The 16,511-nt window shown below is 46.7% G+C and overlaps 1 protein-coding gene across 5 annotated transcripts in view; it reads left to right on the plus strand.

Annotated features, from left to right (window-relative positions):
- The window catches only part of NTRK3 (neurotrophic receptor tyrosine kinase 3), a gene marked incomplete at both ends in the record, with an annotated part of 204,589 nt that overhangs the window by 71,407 nt on the left and 116,671 nt on the right, over positions 1 to 16,511 (plus strand). For all 5 annotated transcript variants that reach the window (XM_082290362.1, XM_082290361.1, XM_082290363.1 and 2 more), the window contains one exon: positions 918 to 1,020. In XM_082290362.1, the coding sequence (XP_082146488.1) occupies positions 918 to 1,020 (103 nt within the window). The remainder of the gene's footprint in view (positions 1 to 917; positions 1,021 to 16,511) is intronic.

The following is a 16,511-nucleotide window of genomic DNA, read 5'->3' on the forward strand; positions in this document are numbered from 1 at the left end:
CAACGGGGAAAAAGATTGCAAAATGAAATTACTTCTTCTTAGTTAAGTGATGTATTTTCTGTTATAGCAGAATACAGTTTTGTAAAAGGAAGCAAAGTCTAAATGCATCACAAGACCTAGTACAGAACAATTGGACACATGCCAGAGAAATTGTTGTTTACATCAATGCAATAAAAGTATCTCAAGCAAAGACTTGAAGGAATAAATATTCATAAATATTAAAATAAGCCTGGGACTGTAAACCCTTTAGGGCAAGGAGGTTTTCTTTCTCTGCTTGTACACTGCCACAGTGGAACCACAGCTCCAGTGAAGGACTTGGACACTGTTGTACTATAAATATTTACTAGTAAAATTACAATAAATAGGGAACCGTTAGAGGCTTTTGAAAACTCAGAGGTTTTACAGGGGAAAATCCCTTAGTTCTACTTAATTTCTTCTGTTTTCTTTGTGTGGTGTGTTATTGTCCCTCACTCTGTCCTGAGGGATGTTTGGATGGAGGCAGAACTGTGTTCCCAGCTGAGCTTTGAATAGCCTTAGTGTTGTAATGTCATGGCAAAGAGGTGATGTCAGAAATGGAGGCTTGGGATGTGATGCAGTGAAGGGAGAGCACAGGCATTGGAGCAGAGGTCTTTTTTCCCTGCAGATATCTGGAGTGAGAGGCTGGGGAAAACTGTTTGCCAGATCAGCATCACTGATAGGAAAATCCCAGACCTCCCAGTCCTGCAAAAAGCCTGTAATGCCTCCAAGCTGTGCCAAAGCCTGCTGCTTTAACTTGTGTTTTCCTCCATAGCTGATATCCACAGGGCTGCAGCAGATGGTGTGAGCCTATAGAAAGGTTAACTGGGCAAGGAGGTGCTGTGTTTCTGATTTAGACTCCCAAATTCCTCTGTGTTGACTCTAAGGCTTTTTCCTTCCAGGTTTCCATAGCAGTCGGGCTGGCAGCTTTTGCTTGTGTCCTCTTGGTCGTCCTCTTTATCATGATCAACAAGTATGGCCGGCGGTCCAAGTTTGGGATGAAAGGTAGGTGCAGTTGCTTTCCCCTAGCAGGAGGCACCTTCCAGGATTGCCCAGCTCTTAGAGCACACGTGGAAAGGTGTTGTGGCTTTATTCCTACAATGCAAAGCCTTCCAAAGGGAGTGCAGCCCTCCTCTGTTTGTTGAGAGAGTAGCGGAGATAAACGGGCTGGTGGTTCTCAGCTGTGCGTGCTTCTGTGGGCAGAAGTGTGGATGTGTGTTCCTTATCAGCACACAGGTTGTCCAGGAGAGCTTTGAGCCTGCTCCCTCCAGCCCTGCATGGTGTTCGGGACAGAATGGTCTTGGGTGAAATCTGTTTTATGGACTTGGTGGTGCACAGGCTTCCCCTGCACTGGCTGGGGTGTGAAGGGGGGACAGAAGGATGTGAAATTGGTTTGAGTTCTGTTGGGAAAGCAGGTGCAGCCACTCTGCACCTATCTATGAATGGGGACCGAGGTGCTGCTGTCACTTTGTCCATACTGGGAAGGCAGTGGTGTGGAAGGTCTCTTTCTGATGACTCTCTGATGAAAGGTTTCCTCCTCTTTGTCATGAATAGTGACTTTAGAAATTTATTTCAGGTGTCACTGATAGTGACTGGGAAGTGAGAAGGTGTCTGATGTTTGCCAGGCAGAACTGGTCTCTGTCTGACCAACACCAGCTCTGTGATGTGACAGAGCCAATGCCAGAAGTAGACGATTCTGTGCCATCTGCTTTTTGTGACTCTGCTGGTATCTCCAGCTGGGCAGCGTTGGTGGTGCCCAGTGAAGGCTGAAGGAAGAGCCTTCACATGACAAAGTTGTTCCCAGCCTAACTGGTGGCTCATGCATGTACTGTTTGAAGCCAGGCTTTGACAAACACAAGCTTCTCCCAAGGCTCCTGAGTCACTGGCTATTTCCTGGCCTTGCTGTGGTCTGTGCTGCAGGGCAGGTTGATAGGTTTGGGAATGTTCCTTGTGCTTGCCTAGGGCTTTGTTTTCTTTATGTAGACATTTCCTGAGTGGGTCCAGATGGGATTCTGGCTGGGGTTTCTCCTATGCATCCTATGGAGGTAGAAGACAGGACATTTAATTAAATAGTGAATCTTCTACACCAATTTAGGAATATTTAGTCCATATGTCCAATGATAAAAACCATCTGGTGGAGTGTACTGACTGGTGGGTGGAGTAGAGGAATTGAAGACATGGTTCCTGGGATCAATTCCCAGCTCTTCTACTGACTCACTTAGTGGCCACAGGCAATTAGCTGTCTTAACCTCTGCCTCTGCTCTAATTTCCCCGTCTGTAAAACTGGGATGATGTTATGTGCCTTCTGGAGGGATTTGTCAGAACACTTTGGAAGTGCTTGGGCACGTGCCACTGATGGAGCTTTGAGATACAAATATAAAAAGGAAAAGTAACATCTGACTGGTGGAAGAATCAAAGAGGAGTGAAGTGAGCCTGATGTGAGTAACCAGTCTTGGTGAACAGATGTGTGTATGTGTTTAGAGGTGTTTGGATAAGCATGTCAGTGGATTTTCTACATTCCCAGAAACCAGAGGGTTGCCATGATGGGCCCTTGTGTGTGTAATTAGAGGCAAATTAGAGCTAAACAGTTTAGCTGGAAAAGTCTGCTTTCCTCCTCATCATGTTGTGTTTCTTCCAATTCTGATAGGAAACCACAACCCTGCAAAGTTTCTACAAATTTTATTGACGTTGCTTAGAGAGATGGAGTTGACAGAAGATAAATACATCTCCAAAACCAGGGAGATAACTCTTTATTAAGTCACAATTATTGTAGGCACCACCATGGACAGCCTACACACACAGCCCAAACTCTGCTCTGCTCAGTCAACTCTTGGGCAGGAGGCATCCTTTATGGCACCCAGCATGTTATCATTTACTAAGGAAAAAAAAAAAAAAAATCCAGACCCTGAGTCTTTTTGGGAAAGTGCGTCCCTGATTCAGGAGCTGTTTGTTGCCAGCTGATATATTGCCACTTGTTGTTGAAATCCCAGCTTGGCAGGCCTGCAGGAGCAGGTTTTTCTTGTTGATTTTGTCAGATGCAGAACACTGTGTGCTCGTGTTGGACATGTTACCTAAAGTACCTCATGAGTCCTTCTGGGTACATCTTTTTCCTTCTGCTTCTCCTAGTGCTAAGCAGATGGTTTATTTCCTAGAGAGAGGTGAACGTGGACTGACAAAGTTGGATGTCACGTTGGATTTGGAAGGTTCCCTGGGCCAGCCTGCTGGATTGCCCACCAGCCTTAGAACCAGGCTGCCAAGTGTCCAACATCCCAGCTGCCTTTGCCGAAAAGAAACTCGTGTTTTGAGGGACGTGCGCTGGGAGAGGACTACGAGAGGATGGTGTGTCCACCTCTGTCCTCTTCTGGCTGGTAGCACACCCTCGGAGCACCGCACCACAGTCCTGCCAGAGCCGGTTCCTGATCCGGCAGCAGCGGAGCGGTGGGAAAGCCAGCGGAGCCCTCGCCGGGCTGCAGCGCTGGCACCAACAAAAGCCCCTTTGAGAGTGGCTCTGACGCGCTGCGCTCCTCAGCTGAGCTCGCCCAGCCTGGCTCCGGGCCATCCATCCCTCTCGCCTTCCCGTGCTCCCTCCGGAGAGGGCATTCATTAACACGGAACGGCGGAGGTCAGATCCCCTTTCTGGCCGCCTGTCGGCTTTGGCTGCTGGAGCTGGGAGGGAACGGGGGTGGGCTCAGGCAGCTGGGGGGGCCGGGAGATCGCTGGAGCTGGGGCGGTGGAGGCGGCGGGGAAATGGCAAACAAAGCTCCTTTTTGTGAGAAGTGGCGTTGCATGAGCAATAGAGAGGCAGCGGAGGGAAAACCACTGGGAGAAGTGAATGTTAAAACTGAGACTCGTTGAAGTTGCAGTAATGCAGCCACTTGCTGAAGGGTGTTGTATCCAGAGGAGGGGCTGGGATGCTTTTTAAAGCCTCGTATTAGTGTGGGAAAAAGAAAAGGGTATTACCAAGCAAGAAATTGAAAGTTGGAGTCCTTTGGTTTACTGTGTGTCCCAAGGAGGTGTTTTTTTTGGATGGGATAGACCACATGGGAGTAAGGAGCCCAATATCCCACTCAGTCGCTGCTTGCTTCAACTCTGGGGCCGGTGTTCCACGTTCCCTGACTGCCCACCCAAGGTGGAGGGCTTTACACTTCACCTGCTGGGCTCAGGCTTGTCACTGCAGCCCTTGTAAATGGTGTCTTCCAATCCAAGTTTAATCTCAGCAGATGACAGGAAATGAAATTTTGTAGTATAATAAAAAAGCCACATGCAAGCCCCAGGACTAAGAAAAATTAAATTTCATGAAAGAATAACAATGGCACAGAAAAGATCTGGGGCATACAAAACATTTGGATGGCACAGTGATGGAGACTGTAAATACTTATGTTGATGGACTGAAATATATTCTCCCTTTACTTGTTTTCTGTTACATTTGCAAGTGCCTCGGGATGAAGGAGGTGTGCTCATGCATATCTGTGTGATGTATTCCTGGTGCTGCACAACTTCAATAAAACCCAAATGGAGTTAGCTCAGATATGCAGAGAAAGGTGCTAGAGAAAATCCAGAGACAAGAACACTTGTAGTTTTGCTGAGATTAACTGTTTTCCAGGCTCTGAGATGAAAAACTACTTCCATTGTCCAAACAAGGTTTTCTTCCTCGGGTGGAGCCAGTGCCAGCTAATGGTTCAGACTTGGTTACAGCTGGCAAAGAGTCAACTGGTTTTTAATCTGATTTCCTAAAGAAATAAGTGTGTGATCATGCTGCCTCTCTGCACACATGCAAGTGTGTCTGCACAGCTCTGCCTGCCTGGATTTCCCCTTTCTGTGCTGCAGCTTCTGGTTCTGCTGCCCAGTTCCACCCGGAGGAGAAGGGAAGGGACTTACAGATGATGCCTTTACAGGGATCATGGAAAGAGCAGAATTCATATGGAAACTCAGCCTTGGACAGAAAAACACAGGGGATCAGGCTTTCACGGAGTCTGCTGTGGTGGGTGGTGTTCACGTGTGTGCACATGCATATATGTGTTTTCTTTCTGAATAAGCAGAAACAGCAAGGAGGTGGGGGAGAACCGAGTGAACAGTAAACACACACTGCCCACGCTTTTTGTAATGTTTGAGGAATCCCATCACTATCAGTTTATTTGATATTTGCTCTAATAGCCCTGATCAAAGTGCTGGCACTGCTGATGTGCATGTGAATGTCAGAAATACTTGCAGAGCTGTTCCATTGTAATTTAGTGTTAGTTAAAAGGTACTTAAAGCAGCTGCCTATTTGATTATGATTGGGGGCTATTAACATTTTTTTCCACAAACAGATGGTTACTGTCCACTGAGTCGATTGCAGAACAATTCCAGAGTTCTAATTCAGGAGGAGCAGCTCCTGCAAAGATATCTTTGCTGCCTGGCTTTTTGCTTTTGTTGATTTGGGTTCTTCATTTCTTTTTTTAGTTTTCTTTTTCTTTTTTTTTTTTTTTTCTCTCCTTCATTATGCAATTATTGCTACAGCTTCAAAGGGAGGGAAAAATATATATATCTATCAGAGCCATGACCTGCATTTCAGATGAGGCTTAATTCTGTCCCATGTTGCCTTGGCCAAGCCTGGCTACAGTCATGCACCGATTTTATTTACCCCCCTCCTGATTATTTGTTGTATAGGCATGAACAAACCCTCTGCAGCTTGGAGAGCCTGTACATTAAGGGTTAGTTGCTCAGGAAATCTGTGATCAGGGCCTGTTCATTCCTTCCTCCTGGGAGCCTGCCATGGAGTGGGAGCAGGAAGAAAGAGCAAAGCACTATCAATTTGGCACAGCTACAGGAGAGAAACAGCCATACCTCCATTAGCAGCCATGGCTAATCACAGGGATTTGGGGATGTGTGGCTCTCCAGAGCAGTGGACTGCAAATGGGAACCCATTGCTGTTGTGTTCTTTGAGGCAGCTCTGAGATGTGCAGAGCCCCCTGAAACATCCGAGCATGGGATGAGCTGCTGCATGGGAGTGATGGAATTCAGGGCTTCTCCTTGCTGGTATCCTTCAGTTTGTTTGCAAATACCCTTGATATACTTCTACTCCTCAATATTACTTGGATTTATTTGCCTGGGAAGTGGATTGAAAGGGCATGTGGTTTCACTGGGACTTCCTTCTATAAATACCTGTTTATACTCTGCTGAAGTGCAGGCTGTGCTATTTTTATATTTATTTATTTAATGCCTTCAAGGTGATAAAGCATAAAGCTCTTTGAGCTGCTGAATATTGCTTTCTATGACTACCTGAAAGTGAGTTGTAGACAGCTGGGGGTCAGTGTCAGTCCCTTCTCCCAGGTAACAAGCCAAGAGGACAAGTCCTCAAGTTGCACCATGGGAGGTTTAGATTGGATATTAGGAGAAATTTGTTTTTTTGGTTTCTTCCAGGAACTGGCTGCCCAAGGAATGGGTGGAATCACCGTCCCTGGAAGCATTAAAAAAGCATGTGGATGCGGCACTTAGGGACATGTATAGTGGTAGAACTGGTGGTGTTAGGCTAATGGTTGGACTTAATGATCTTAGAGGTCTTTTCCAGCTTTAATGATTCTGTGGCAAGTGTCTCACCCTCTGCTGTGCCATGCAGCCTGTAACTGGTACGGTGGCAGCAAGGGACAGCTGCTATGAAACCCTGGGTTCCTTGGCAAACCTTTGAGAGATCCCAGCTGTCCCCTGAGGTGCTGTGACTGTGACAGGCTTCTGCTTCTCCTCTTTGCAAAGGCAGGCCCGCTCTCACTCCAGCAGTTAAATGCTCACAGCCCTTGTCCCTCAGTCCCGGGTGGTGTTGGTCAGGTGAAGGCTTGGAAGGTCACACTGTTCCGTGCCGCTGTCTGAAGGAGCAGGGGGCCACCCTTGGCATGGACTGACCCTGCGGGTGAAATGGTTTGCAAAAGGTCAGGATTTGTTTAGATCTAGAAATGAAACATTTTCCCACTCCCAGAAGTATTAATAGGTTATTTATAAAGGAAATGTAAAGTGCACTGACCAGCCATTATTTATTTCGGTTGCTTTTACAAAACCCAGGTGTCTTTTTTAGGCCACTGCTGAAAGCAGTTAAAAAAACCAAAAAACAACACAGATCAGTGATTTTCAGGTGACCCAAGAAGCCCCAAGGCTCCTTCACACCATGCTCCTGCAGGCTTTTCCTCCCTGTGCATGACCTCTCTCCCTCGGGGTGTCCGTGTTTGCTCCAGTCCCCGGCCGGGTGCTCGGCCCCAGGTTCACTGCTCGCCCTGAGGGACCCCCATGGCACAGCTGGTGTTTGCCCAGGGCAGCTCAGCATCAGCAGTGTCTCCTCACAGACTTTCACAAACACTTCTCACACTGTGGCGTTAAAAGCTGCGTGATTGAACCTCATCTTACCTGAGATCCTGCATCAGGTGAACTCCCAGCTGAGGTGCTGGCAAGAAGCTGGCATTTATTTAGTTTTTTGTTTTGGTTTTTTTTTTAATTGAAGTGTCCCTGTTCCAGTCTCAGAGCACCAGCTTTTCCCCCAGCACAGCATTAACAGTTGGCGGTGCTGGGGATGCTGGTTGCTGTGGCTCTCTGCTGGTTTCTGCCTTTGTGTAAACCTGTAGGAGTGAGAGGGTGAGAATGAGCCGTGGCTGCTTCCCTTGGACCATAGGGCTGGGAAGATGTCCTTCACCCACTCACCATTCAGGAGCAGCTGGACTGCCCCAAGTCCTCATCCAAGAGCTTGCACCCGTCTTTGCCACAGCTGTGAGATTGCCCAGGCTCAGTCACCTCACCAGCCTCCCCGAAGGACCATGCAGAAGATGCTGATCCTCACGGGGCTCCTCTCCACAGCAGTGATGATCCTGCCTGCCCATTCCTTGCCTCCACGGCTCCAGCCTCTGTTTGCTGCTTGTTCTGATGGTGTCTGTCTGTCCTCACATGGCTTTGCTTTAGTGAAAGATGCTGGAATGACAACACAGAGCCAGAACAATTCTGTTGATCTCCAGAACAGGTACCACATACAGCAGCGGGATAAGCTTTTGTTTCACCGATATGACTGAGTCTGATGAAGACCCACCATCTCCACAAACTCTGTGTTCTGTGCACTCTCGTGTGCCTCTCTGCAGGCAGCCAACAACCAGACAACTGGATGTTGACTTTGATGTGGCTTTAATAAGGTGCAGGGCAGCGTTGGAAGAAGCAAAGGACTTTAATTAATATTTTAATTGTGGTTGGTCTGTACTACACTTGTCCAATTATTCTTTGAAAAAGATTTTGCTACTGCTAATGCTGATAAGTAGTCCTCAGGGAGGATGTCCCTGGTGAGTTTATCACCTCTTCTTCCTCGTGACTTGCTGTAGGATTTTAGTTCGTTTATGTGGTTTTTATCCAGGGGTGCAGAGATCTGTCACTCTGTCCTTAACCGCTGGAGCACGAGAGCTTTTCACTTTCAGGGGACAAGTGATTGAGATGTAAATGGCAGGATTGCTAAGGGAAACCTTTGGCAGTGGTGAAGGCAAATGGAGAGAAGAAAGAGAAAAGTGCTGCTTGGTTTTGAACCTGAGCTGGGTGTGCTTGAAGGAGTGCCTAGAAATTTGGAGGCAGTGGAATAACCTGGCAAGGGAATGGATTAGAGCTGTCACCTGGGCTGCTCAAGCTTTGACTGGTAAAAGCACTAGGGAAGCAAATTGTAGAGAGCACTGGAGCATCTGATGATCTAATGGGCTTGCTCCATCTCCAACTTCTACTTCTTGTGGTGCAATAGCAAGCCTGTCTGTGTCCAGCACAGTTCCAAAACCTCCATCAGCAGCCCCAGTATTTAGCATCTGTTGATGGAAGTGGGATGCTCAGGCATCTAATTTCAACCATGCTATTAAAAATCAATGGACCAGAAGATAATGCCTGTACACAAAAGTAGCTGGGTACTAATTTGTGCACAGGAGAAATAAAACACATTTGGAATTCCATATTTTGTGTCTGAGGAGCAGGGTTATAATCCAATTTCAGTTTGGGACAGGAGTCTTCAATTTATGCCATGGCCTTGGGAAATGGAGTAGAATAGAGGGGATAAACTGTTACCCTGAACCTGTCTTGTGGTTTAGGAAAAGGACTCAGGATGTCACTTAAACTGGCCACAGGTCTTTCTTTGGACTCTTTGTATGAGACATGGCTGCTCTCAGGGTGACTGGGGGGGCACCATGCTGGGAATGATGCCCAGTGCACCCAAAAAACTCTTCAGCTCTTAATGTGCTCTGCTCCACACTCAGACTGTGTTGCAGGATCTCCCCTCTGCTCTCAGGCTTGTGGCAGAAGGGCTTGGAGCTGGGCATCTTGTGTGCCTCACAGTGCCTTTGCTCCCTGCATCTGCTGGAATCTGGTAGCCCCAGAAAAGCTTTTCTTCATTGCTTTGACCCTGCAGCTGCAGGAGTTACCAGCCTCTTTGGGAAGGGACTGTTTCACATGAGGACCCTGACACTGAAGCCCAGCATCTCATGAATCTTGGTGTTGGGGGAGGTTTTGTGGCTCTGCTGGCTGCCCTCTGATCTTGGTGAAAGACCTCACTTAGTGACCAGCAAGGGGTTTTCCCTATCAAAAATGAGGAAAAAGCCATGTTGGATCAGATGCCCATTGAGAAGCACGGTCTCTGGGCAGGTGGCTTTGCCACATCTGCCTTCAATGCTGCTCAAACCAAAGCAGTGCACAGCTTCGAAAACTGCAGAGGGTGAAAAATCATACAGTTACAGCACAGAAAAGGCATGTGTCTGCTTGGGTTTTGGATTAAAAACTCTTTGGCTTGCTTGTCATTCCACCTGAACAAGCTATAGGAATCTCCATCTCCATCTTCTCTCTGTCCCAGCACGTGCTTCATCCTCCCCAGCAATCTGCAAGCTCTTCCCAGCCTAACGCAGTCAAGAGTCGGACAAGAGGCTGTGATTTAGTGTGAGAGGAAAAACATTGTTTTCCTTCACTCTGTTTTTTCTGCATGGTTCAATTCACACAGTAGGGGCCGAGATGTTGATGCTGCAGCAGCTCCAGGGCAGGCAGTGCCAGAGGGGCTCCCTGGCTCCTCCGTGTCCTGGTGAAACAGCGGCCGCTCCTGCAGGAGCCTGCGGTGCTGAGGCGGCTGCTGGGGTCGGGATACAGGGGAGAAGTGGCCTTTTTGTTGCTGACAAGATGATTTCATCTTGGTGCTCCAAAAACTCTGGTGACATCCCCAGTTTTCCAGATGGATAATGAAAACCTGTGAGCAGGGCCATTGCGGCGGCTTCCGAAGCGCTTGCCTGTGGAGCTGTGTCCATTGGTTTCATATCTGCTGACAGGGCTTAGTAATCATTACACTGAGTGGAGCTGGCACACGGGAGGCAGGTAAAGACACTGCTGCCCTGGGGCTGAGACACATTTCTCACCATGCTGAGGAGTGATGGGAATCAGACCTGGAGATCCTCACCCTGAAGGCGCCGATATCTCCCTCTCCTTCTCCTAGGCTGCACAGCAGTGCAGGAGATTCTGGCCCCATCTTCTCATCTCTTGCTCAGGAGCCTCCTGGCACCATCTCCTGGCATCCAGGGATGCCCTGAGTCTGACTTAGGGCTTCCTGAGCTTCCACTGGGCCACTGCTTTGGAAAGAGCAAAACAGAGCCAAGTTTCCCCCAGTGAGCAGGTGCATGGTCCATACAAAAAGCAGAGCATGTCTTTGCCCAAAGTAACTGTAGTAATGATGTAAAAAAAACCAAAACCCTATAATTTTGAGGTAACAATGGTCCACGATCAATATTTATTCTTATTAATTTCTTAATCAATTTCTCTAACATTTTTTCCATTTGGTTTCTGGGTAAATTCCCACAACTGCCCCTGTGCACAGAGCAGTGGGATACAGCAGCAGGGCCTGAGTAGCTGGTAAGGAACTCTGGCACAGCAGGGCAGGGCAGACACTCCTTCTGTTGGTGGGGAGCAGTGCTGGGGTACTGGCTGCTGAGACCTGTCAGGAGGATGTGTGTTGTGCAGGGTCTCTGTGCTGGTCACCAAAGGTGCTCTGGGCTGGACCCAGGGGCAGGGAAGGTTGCTGGCAGAGAACTGCTCAGTCTTTTTAAGTAACTCATTACCTGCTTTTGCTTCCCATCCTCCTGGCTGTACATCCCTGGGGCTGTTGCAGCTGGCTCTTCCTGCAGTACTAAAAAAGGGCATGGATGCAAACCCTCCTTCATCCCAGCCCAGTCCTTCCAGCACTGCCATCACATTTTTTGTTGTTGCCCTTTGCCAAAGCTGCCTGGTGTGAGTCTCCTGTCCCTGTGCCCAGGAGGGTTGAGGATAACCCCAGTTTTGGTTCCCTAGTGCTGGATGGGGACGCCTCCTCCCTGTACAGAGCATGGTCCCACTGTCCTGCTCCCCTGCAGACTCATAATTTGTTTGCAGCCTGTGGTTGCCACTAGCCCACCTTGACATTTACTGTTTTCCAGGTTTGTGCCTCCCAAAAAACTGGTGATTTATCACCAAAACTTGTTTTTACTTAATGTTTTTGAAGTTTACATCTTGGTTTTCTTACTTCTGCCCATGTTTGCTGGCTAAGGGCCACACTGCCCCTGTGACTTTGTGCCTTTGGGGCCTCTTGACTTAGAAGGCAGCTGAGCTGGTGGGAATGTGCCTGCTCTGCTCAGTCATTGAGCCTCTGTATCAGTGGTGGCTTCAGAAGTTATGATGGTCCCACCTGATCCCTCACATAGACACATATTGCCTGGTGGACTGGCTTAAAGCTTTGACAGAGTTATGCCACCCAGACTGGCACTAGCACGGAAGAGCCATGTAAATCAAATTTGCTGTTATATTAGTATGGAAGTGCTCATATCCAAGCCAGTTTGAGTTAATTTTACAAGAAAGTTTTTCTCTGAGACGTTATCAAATATATTCCAGTCTTCATTGGCTAATTTTGTAATTCAATCAGGGGAAAATAAGGCATTGAATGTAGTTCAGCATGATTTGTTTTTATAGACCAACTGCTTTATCCTCTTGATTCTACTATCATTTAGGCTCTTAAATAAATTTTTTCCTTTGATTTTTTACTACAAATTTAAAGTTCATTTTATTAATTTATTCTTCACACCAACCAGGATAACAAATACAAGTTTTATGCATATATGCATACATAAAGGGAAAAGTCTTTACAGATTTAAAGAGCTTCTGCCTTTTTGACAAGTTTCTCAGCCTGAAATTAAATTGGTTGCAGCATTTGGTAATAAGACTTCATGCCTTTTGGGCTGCTGAGTGCTTTTTCTGAGTATCCTGCTCAGGTCTGTCCCTCCATGTGGGGCAAAGAGAGGAAATACTTCTGAATTTTCCAGTAATAATTTTCTTAGCTGTTTTAACCACAATTTAATTTTCTTTCTCTCTGTTTTTGTTTTTTTTTTTTTTGGTTTATGCTTTAATTATATTTAAGGAGTATTAATTCTTCTATATCCTGTTTGTTCTCAATCTCCCTTGATCTAAGGAATTGTGATAGAAATGGAAATTAGATACAGCCTTTTCCTTCTGAGTGTCTGCAGAAATCCCATTCCACCCTCCTGCTGCAGGGCAGCTGGATTTTAGATAATTCTCCCTTTTTTTATATTGTTATTTAGTTCCTAAAACCAAAACATATTGTTTCCACTATGTTTTTTTTCTGCCTAAATTTATTATGCTGCTGGTGCATTTAGGGCCGATTTGGGCTTATTCTCTCTGCTTAAGGATTTCAAGTAGTGCTTCTTGGCTGCTGCTGTCTGTTAACGTGGTATCGGAGTTAATGGGATGTCAGCGTGTGCCAAAACCCCTCGTCAGCAAAGCACACGGGTTCCACTCTGGCATATTAAAGCTGAAGTCGTAAGGGTAAAGCAAGGCACTTTCCTACCTTTTGATAGGTATAGGAAAAGGCATTGTTTTAAGTCCTGCTGAACTGGCTGTGATCAGGTTGCACCACAAAAAGTCACTTCTTCTTAAGCGCATCCCAGCGGAGAAGCTGAAATGGGTGTTGGGTTCTGGGATGCTTCAGCAAAGGGCAGCTCGCTTGGGTTTGCCTCTGCCAGAGCTTTGCCAGAGTTTCAGAGGGGGACTCTGGGACCAGCCTTATGGGCAGGCTTTGCATTGATCTGCCAGAAAGGAATGAGGTCCTGGTTTTCTGCTAAAAGAGGAGATGTGCTATTAAATTTTGTTGATTGAGTATTTTACTAGGATTGTGCTACTGGGCCTTTGAATGTTTGCCAGGTGCCTCTCTTTTTTTAATATCTTATTTTGTTTTTTCATTGAGGCAAAACCTGGCATTTATTTACCTCCTATTAGACATCTTGCAGAAAGCTGTGCAAGCTTTCCTTTTGCAAAAGGTACATTAGTTCAAATTCCTGGTTGCTGTGCTGCTCTGCGTTGATACCTGCCTTTGGAAACCTTCCTGGATGCAGGCAGGGAGGCAACATGCTGTCTGAATCTGTGCCTTGAGGATGAATCTTGGTTTCCAACCAGTGGCAAAAATGTATATATTGTCCCTGGATCGGGCTTTACCTTTAAATTTATATATTTTTTTAACAAAAACAAAATTTATGGTTTTCAAAGCCATCAGGCATTGGTACAAATTCAGGATCCTCTAACATCCTCCATTCTTAGTGGAGAACCTTAGGTTTTGAACTCAGCACTTGAGTGCTTTTCCCAGGAGCCATTTCCAAGTGTTTTACTATCAGATGTCAGTGCTAAGCTGGCATGTACATACAAGGCCCTGTGTGCTTCCTGACCTCTGAACTCTCTTCTACGGCACACAAATTCTGAAGATTTTATGGCCCTTGCACCATCAGTATCTGCAGTGCATTATGACATACAAAGATATTGGGAAGTTCCAGGCTGGGAGAGGTGAAGAAATGAGTGTGTGGAAGGATGAGGGAGAGGCAGCGCAGCAATCCAGGCTCTTCCTGGACAAATTCTTCATGTCACCCTTATCAAAGCAGGTAGGGAAGGAGGAGACTCCTCTCTCTTCTCCCATGGAGCACAGGCATGGAGGGAGGAGATAAAGGTGGGGAGAGGCTTTATGAAGCTGTTAATAGCTGGTGGTAGGTGCCTGTTTGTCTACGTGGAGCTTCAGAGCCCAGGAGTGGCTGGAGGGAGGTTTGCCATTGGGCAGGCTCTGTAAGGATAAATAATCTTGGCTGGATTTTGCACTAATGATTTCCTAAGCATGCTGGCATGCCTTTATCAGTGGAGGAGGAGGGAAAGCAGTGCTTCTGGCTTTTTTTGGGGTGTGAATGGGGAAGGCAGGAGGAGGCTGGAGAGAGGAGGGAGCAGCAAGTGTTTCCCATTTTGGTTAGTGGTGTGGGAGATGGAAGGTTGGTGGCTGAATTTTAATTTCTTTTATTGGTCTAGTACGACAGTAGCTATGGGAGATGCGTTACCCACGGATGTGGCTCCACTGTGCAGCCTGCAGCCCTTGGAAGTTTTACTGGAAGATCTTTTCTTGATAAAGAGGTTTGGTTGATACACAGTTCAGTACAGTTCTGTCAGGTTAAGTTATCAAGAAGGTATATATGACTGTCTTGATTAAGAAAGGGTAGAACAGATGCAAAATACACAAACCTCTGCTAATGCAGAGCAGGGGAAACTGTGTGGAAGCCCACAGTTATTAATCTCATGTTTCCATCACAGTCAGATCAGATTCAACAAAACCATCTCAATATCTTCCTGAGTTATTACAGTTTGAAGATTTGAGTTTAAACTTATACATTTAGAGCCTGGAAATAGGAGTGCACACTCCTGCATGTGTTTTGAGTGAACAGAAGCACTGCAGGCTCTGTGCTCACACCTCTTGCTGCAGCTGTTGAAGAGCAGGGGGTCAAACACATTGTGGTACAAAATAAAATCTTCAGCGTATCAAGCTGTAATTTCCTAGAAGCTGTAGGCTGAGGGAAATGTTTCTAGTAAATATTGGCTCGTAGAGGATAAAGAAACGACATGTTCTCATCTGTTTGAGGTTGTTTTTCCATTTCTGGGGTGTATCACAAATGCACGGATCAGGCTTTTGCTGTGGCTCTGCTTTTCCTTTTGCCTCAGACATGGGAAATGTGGGCTGGGAGGTGGGGAGATGCTGCGTGTGCACTTCTGGAGGAGGGAGGACCCAAGGATGCACGAGTGTTCCAGCCTCCATCAGCTGTGACAGCAGCTCTGAGACCTGCCATCTCAGTGGTACTTTTTTTTTTTGGTTGGGGGTGCTCCTCTTACCAGATTAGCTGAGCTTTACTGAGAAACCAGCTGGCAGATAATTTCATTACTGGCCACCTGTTGAGAAGTACATATGTGCCAGCATTTTTCTAAGCATAGGAGTTGAAAAAGTAGCAAAGGGAATTAATAGACAAATCCTACTGAAATTCCACTAACATCCTTCGTCAATCCTGGGTTTAATGTCTAACGAGTGCTGGGGTGGGTATGATGGGAGCAGGGGATGGTACTTAAAAATAAAGTGTTTCATTGGAGAAAAAGGGCTTTACTCACAGTAACTCAGGGGGTAAGTTTGCACGGTCTTGATGAGAAGACTGGGACTGAGATGGGCTTGGGGACTGAGACAGGCTCCCTACTGTGACCAGCAGACCAATGAGCCATCCAGAGCATGTAAGGGGCTAAGGGTCAGCCAGGTAGAAATGATGCCTTGTAGACTGTTAAAATACCATGGCTGGGTTTTTATTTATCCTCTGCTAAAAAGTCTGCCTTGGACAGTTCATCAGTTTGATGCTGGAGTAGCTTTTGCAGAGGCTTAATGAGACAAATCACTTCAGACTCCCTCCACAGCCATCCAGGAGGGGTAGATTCCTCATTAGGAGGATGCAGAAGCTTTTGGAGCTGTGTCTCTCTCACCTCTGGTAGCAGAATGAGCCTCAGGACCATCCATCAGACTTGGTAAAAGACTGGGATACCCAAAGATGGAGCCTGCTGAGGGCAAAAACATCCTGAAATGCTGTCCTGGGTGTCTCCTTTGAAGGGCAGGTGTGAGTGCTGACCTCCTGCATGGCCTTGATGGCCTTCAGTCAGTCTGAGCTTGCCACAAAGTGGAGCATGGCAGTTTTGGAAGAAGTCTAAGAGTCTTTGGAGATGCATCTTCCTGGCAGATCTCTGGTGTCTGCTGGTGATAAGCTCTTCCTGTGCTCTTTTACTGCTCTCTTTGTTGGAGATTGTTATAATTCAACTTCTTTGTTATGGTGTCAGCTAGAAGAGAAGAGGTGTGAAGGAGGTTACATTATCAGAGCCTTCAGCAGGCAATAAAGGTAAAAATGTGAGATTGGAGATGTTTTCAGAAGATGAATAGACAAAGAGCAATGGCCTGAATTTCAGGAAGATTTGTAGATGGGTTAGAAAAGGCTTTGGAGAGCAGAGCAGGTGTCCAGCAAGGGGGAATGTAGGGTGTGGACTGGAAAAATGGAGCCAGATTTCCAAGAGGTTTTGTGTGCTATGACCCCCAGGGCCCAAGTCTCTTAACACTTCTCTGCTGTGGAGAAGCTGGCAGAGGGCTCGTGTGGAACAGTATTTTTGTCCAT

This window comes from Coloeus monedula (genome assembly GCF_965178545.1).
Source record: "Coloeus monedula genome assembly, chromosome: 14".
Taxonomy (NCBI): Eukaryota; Metazoa; Chordata; class Aves; order Passeriformes; family Corvidae; genus Coloeus; species Coloeus monedula.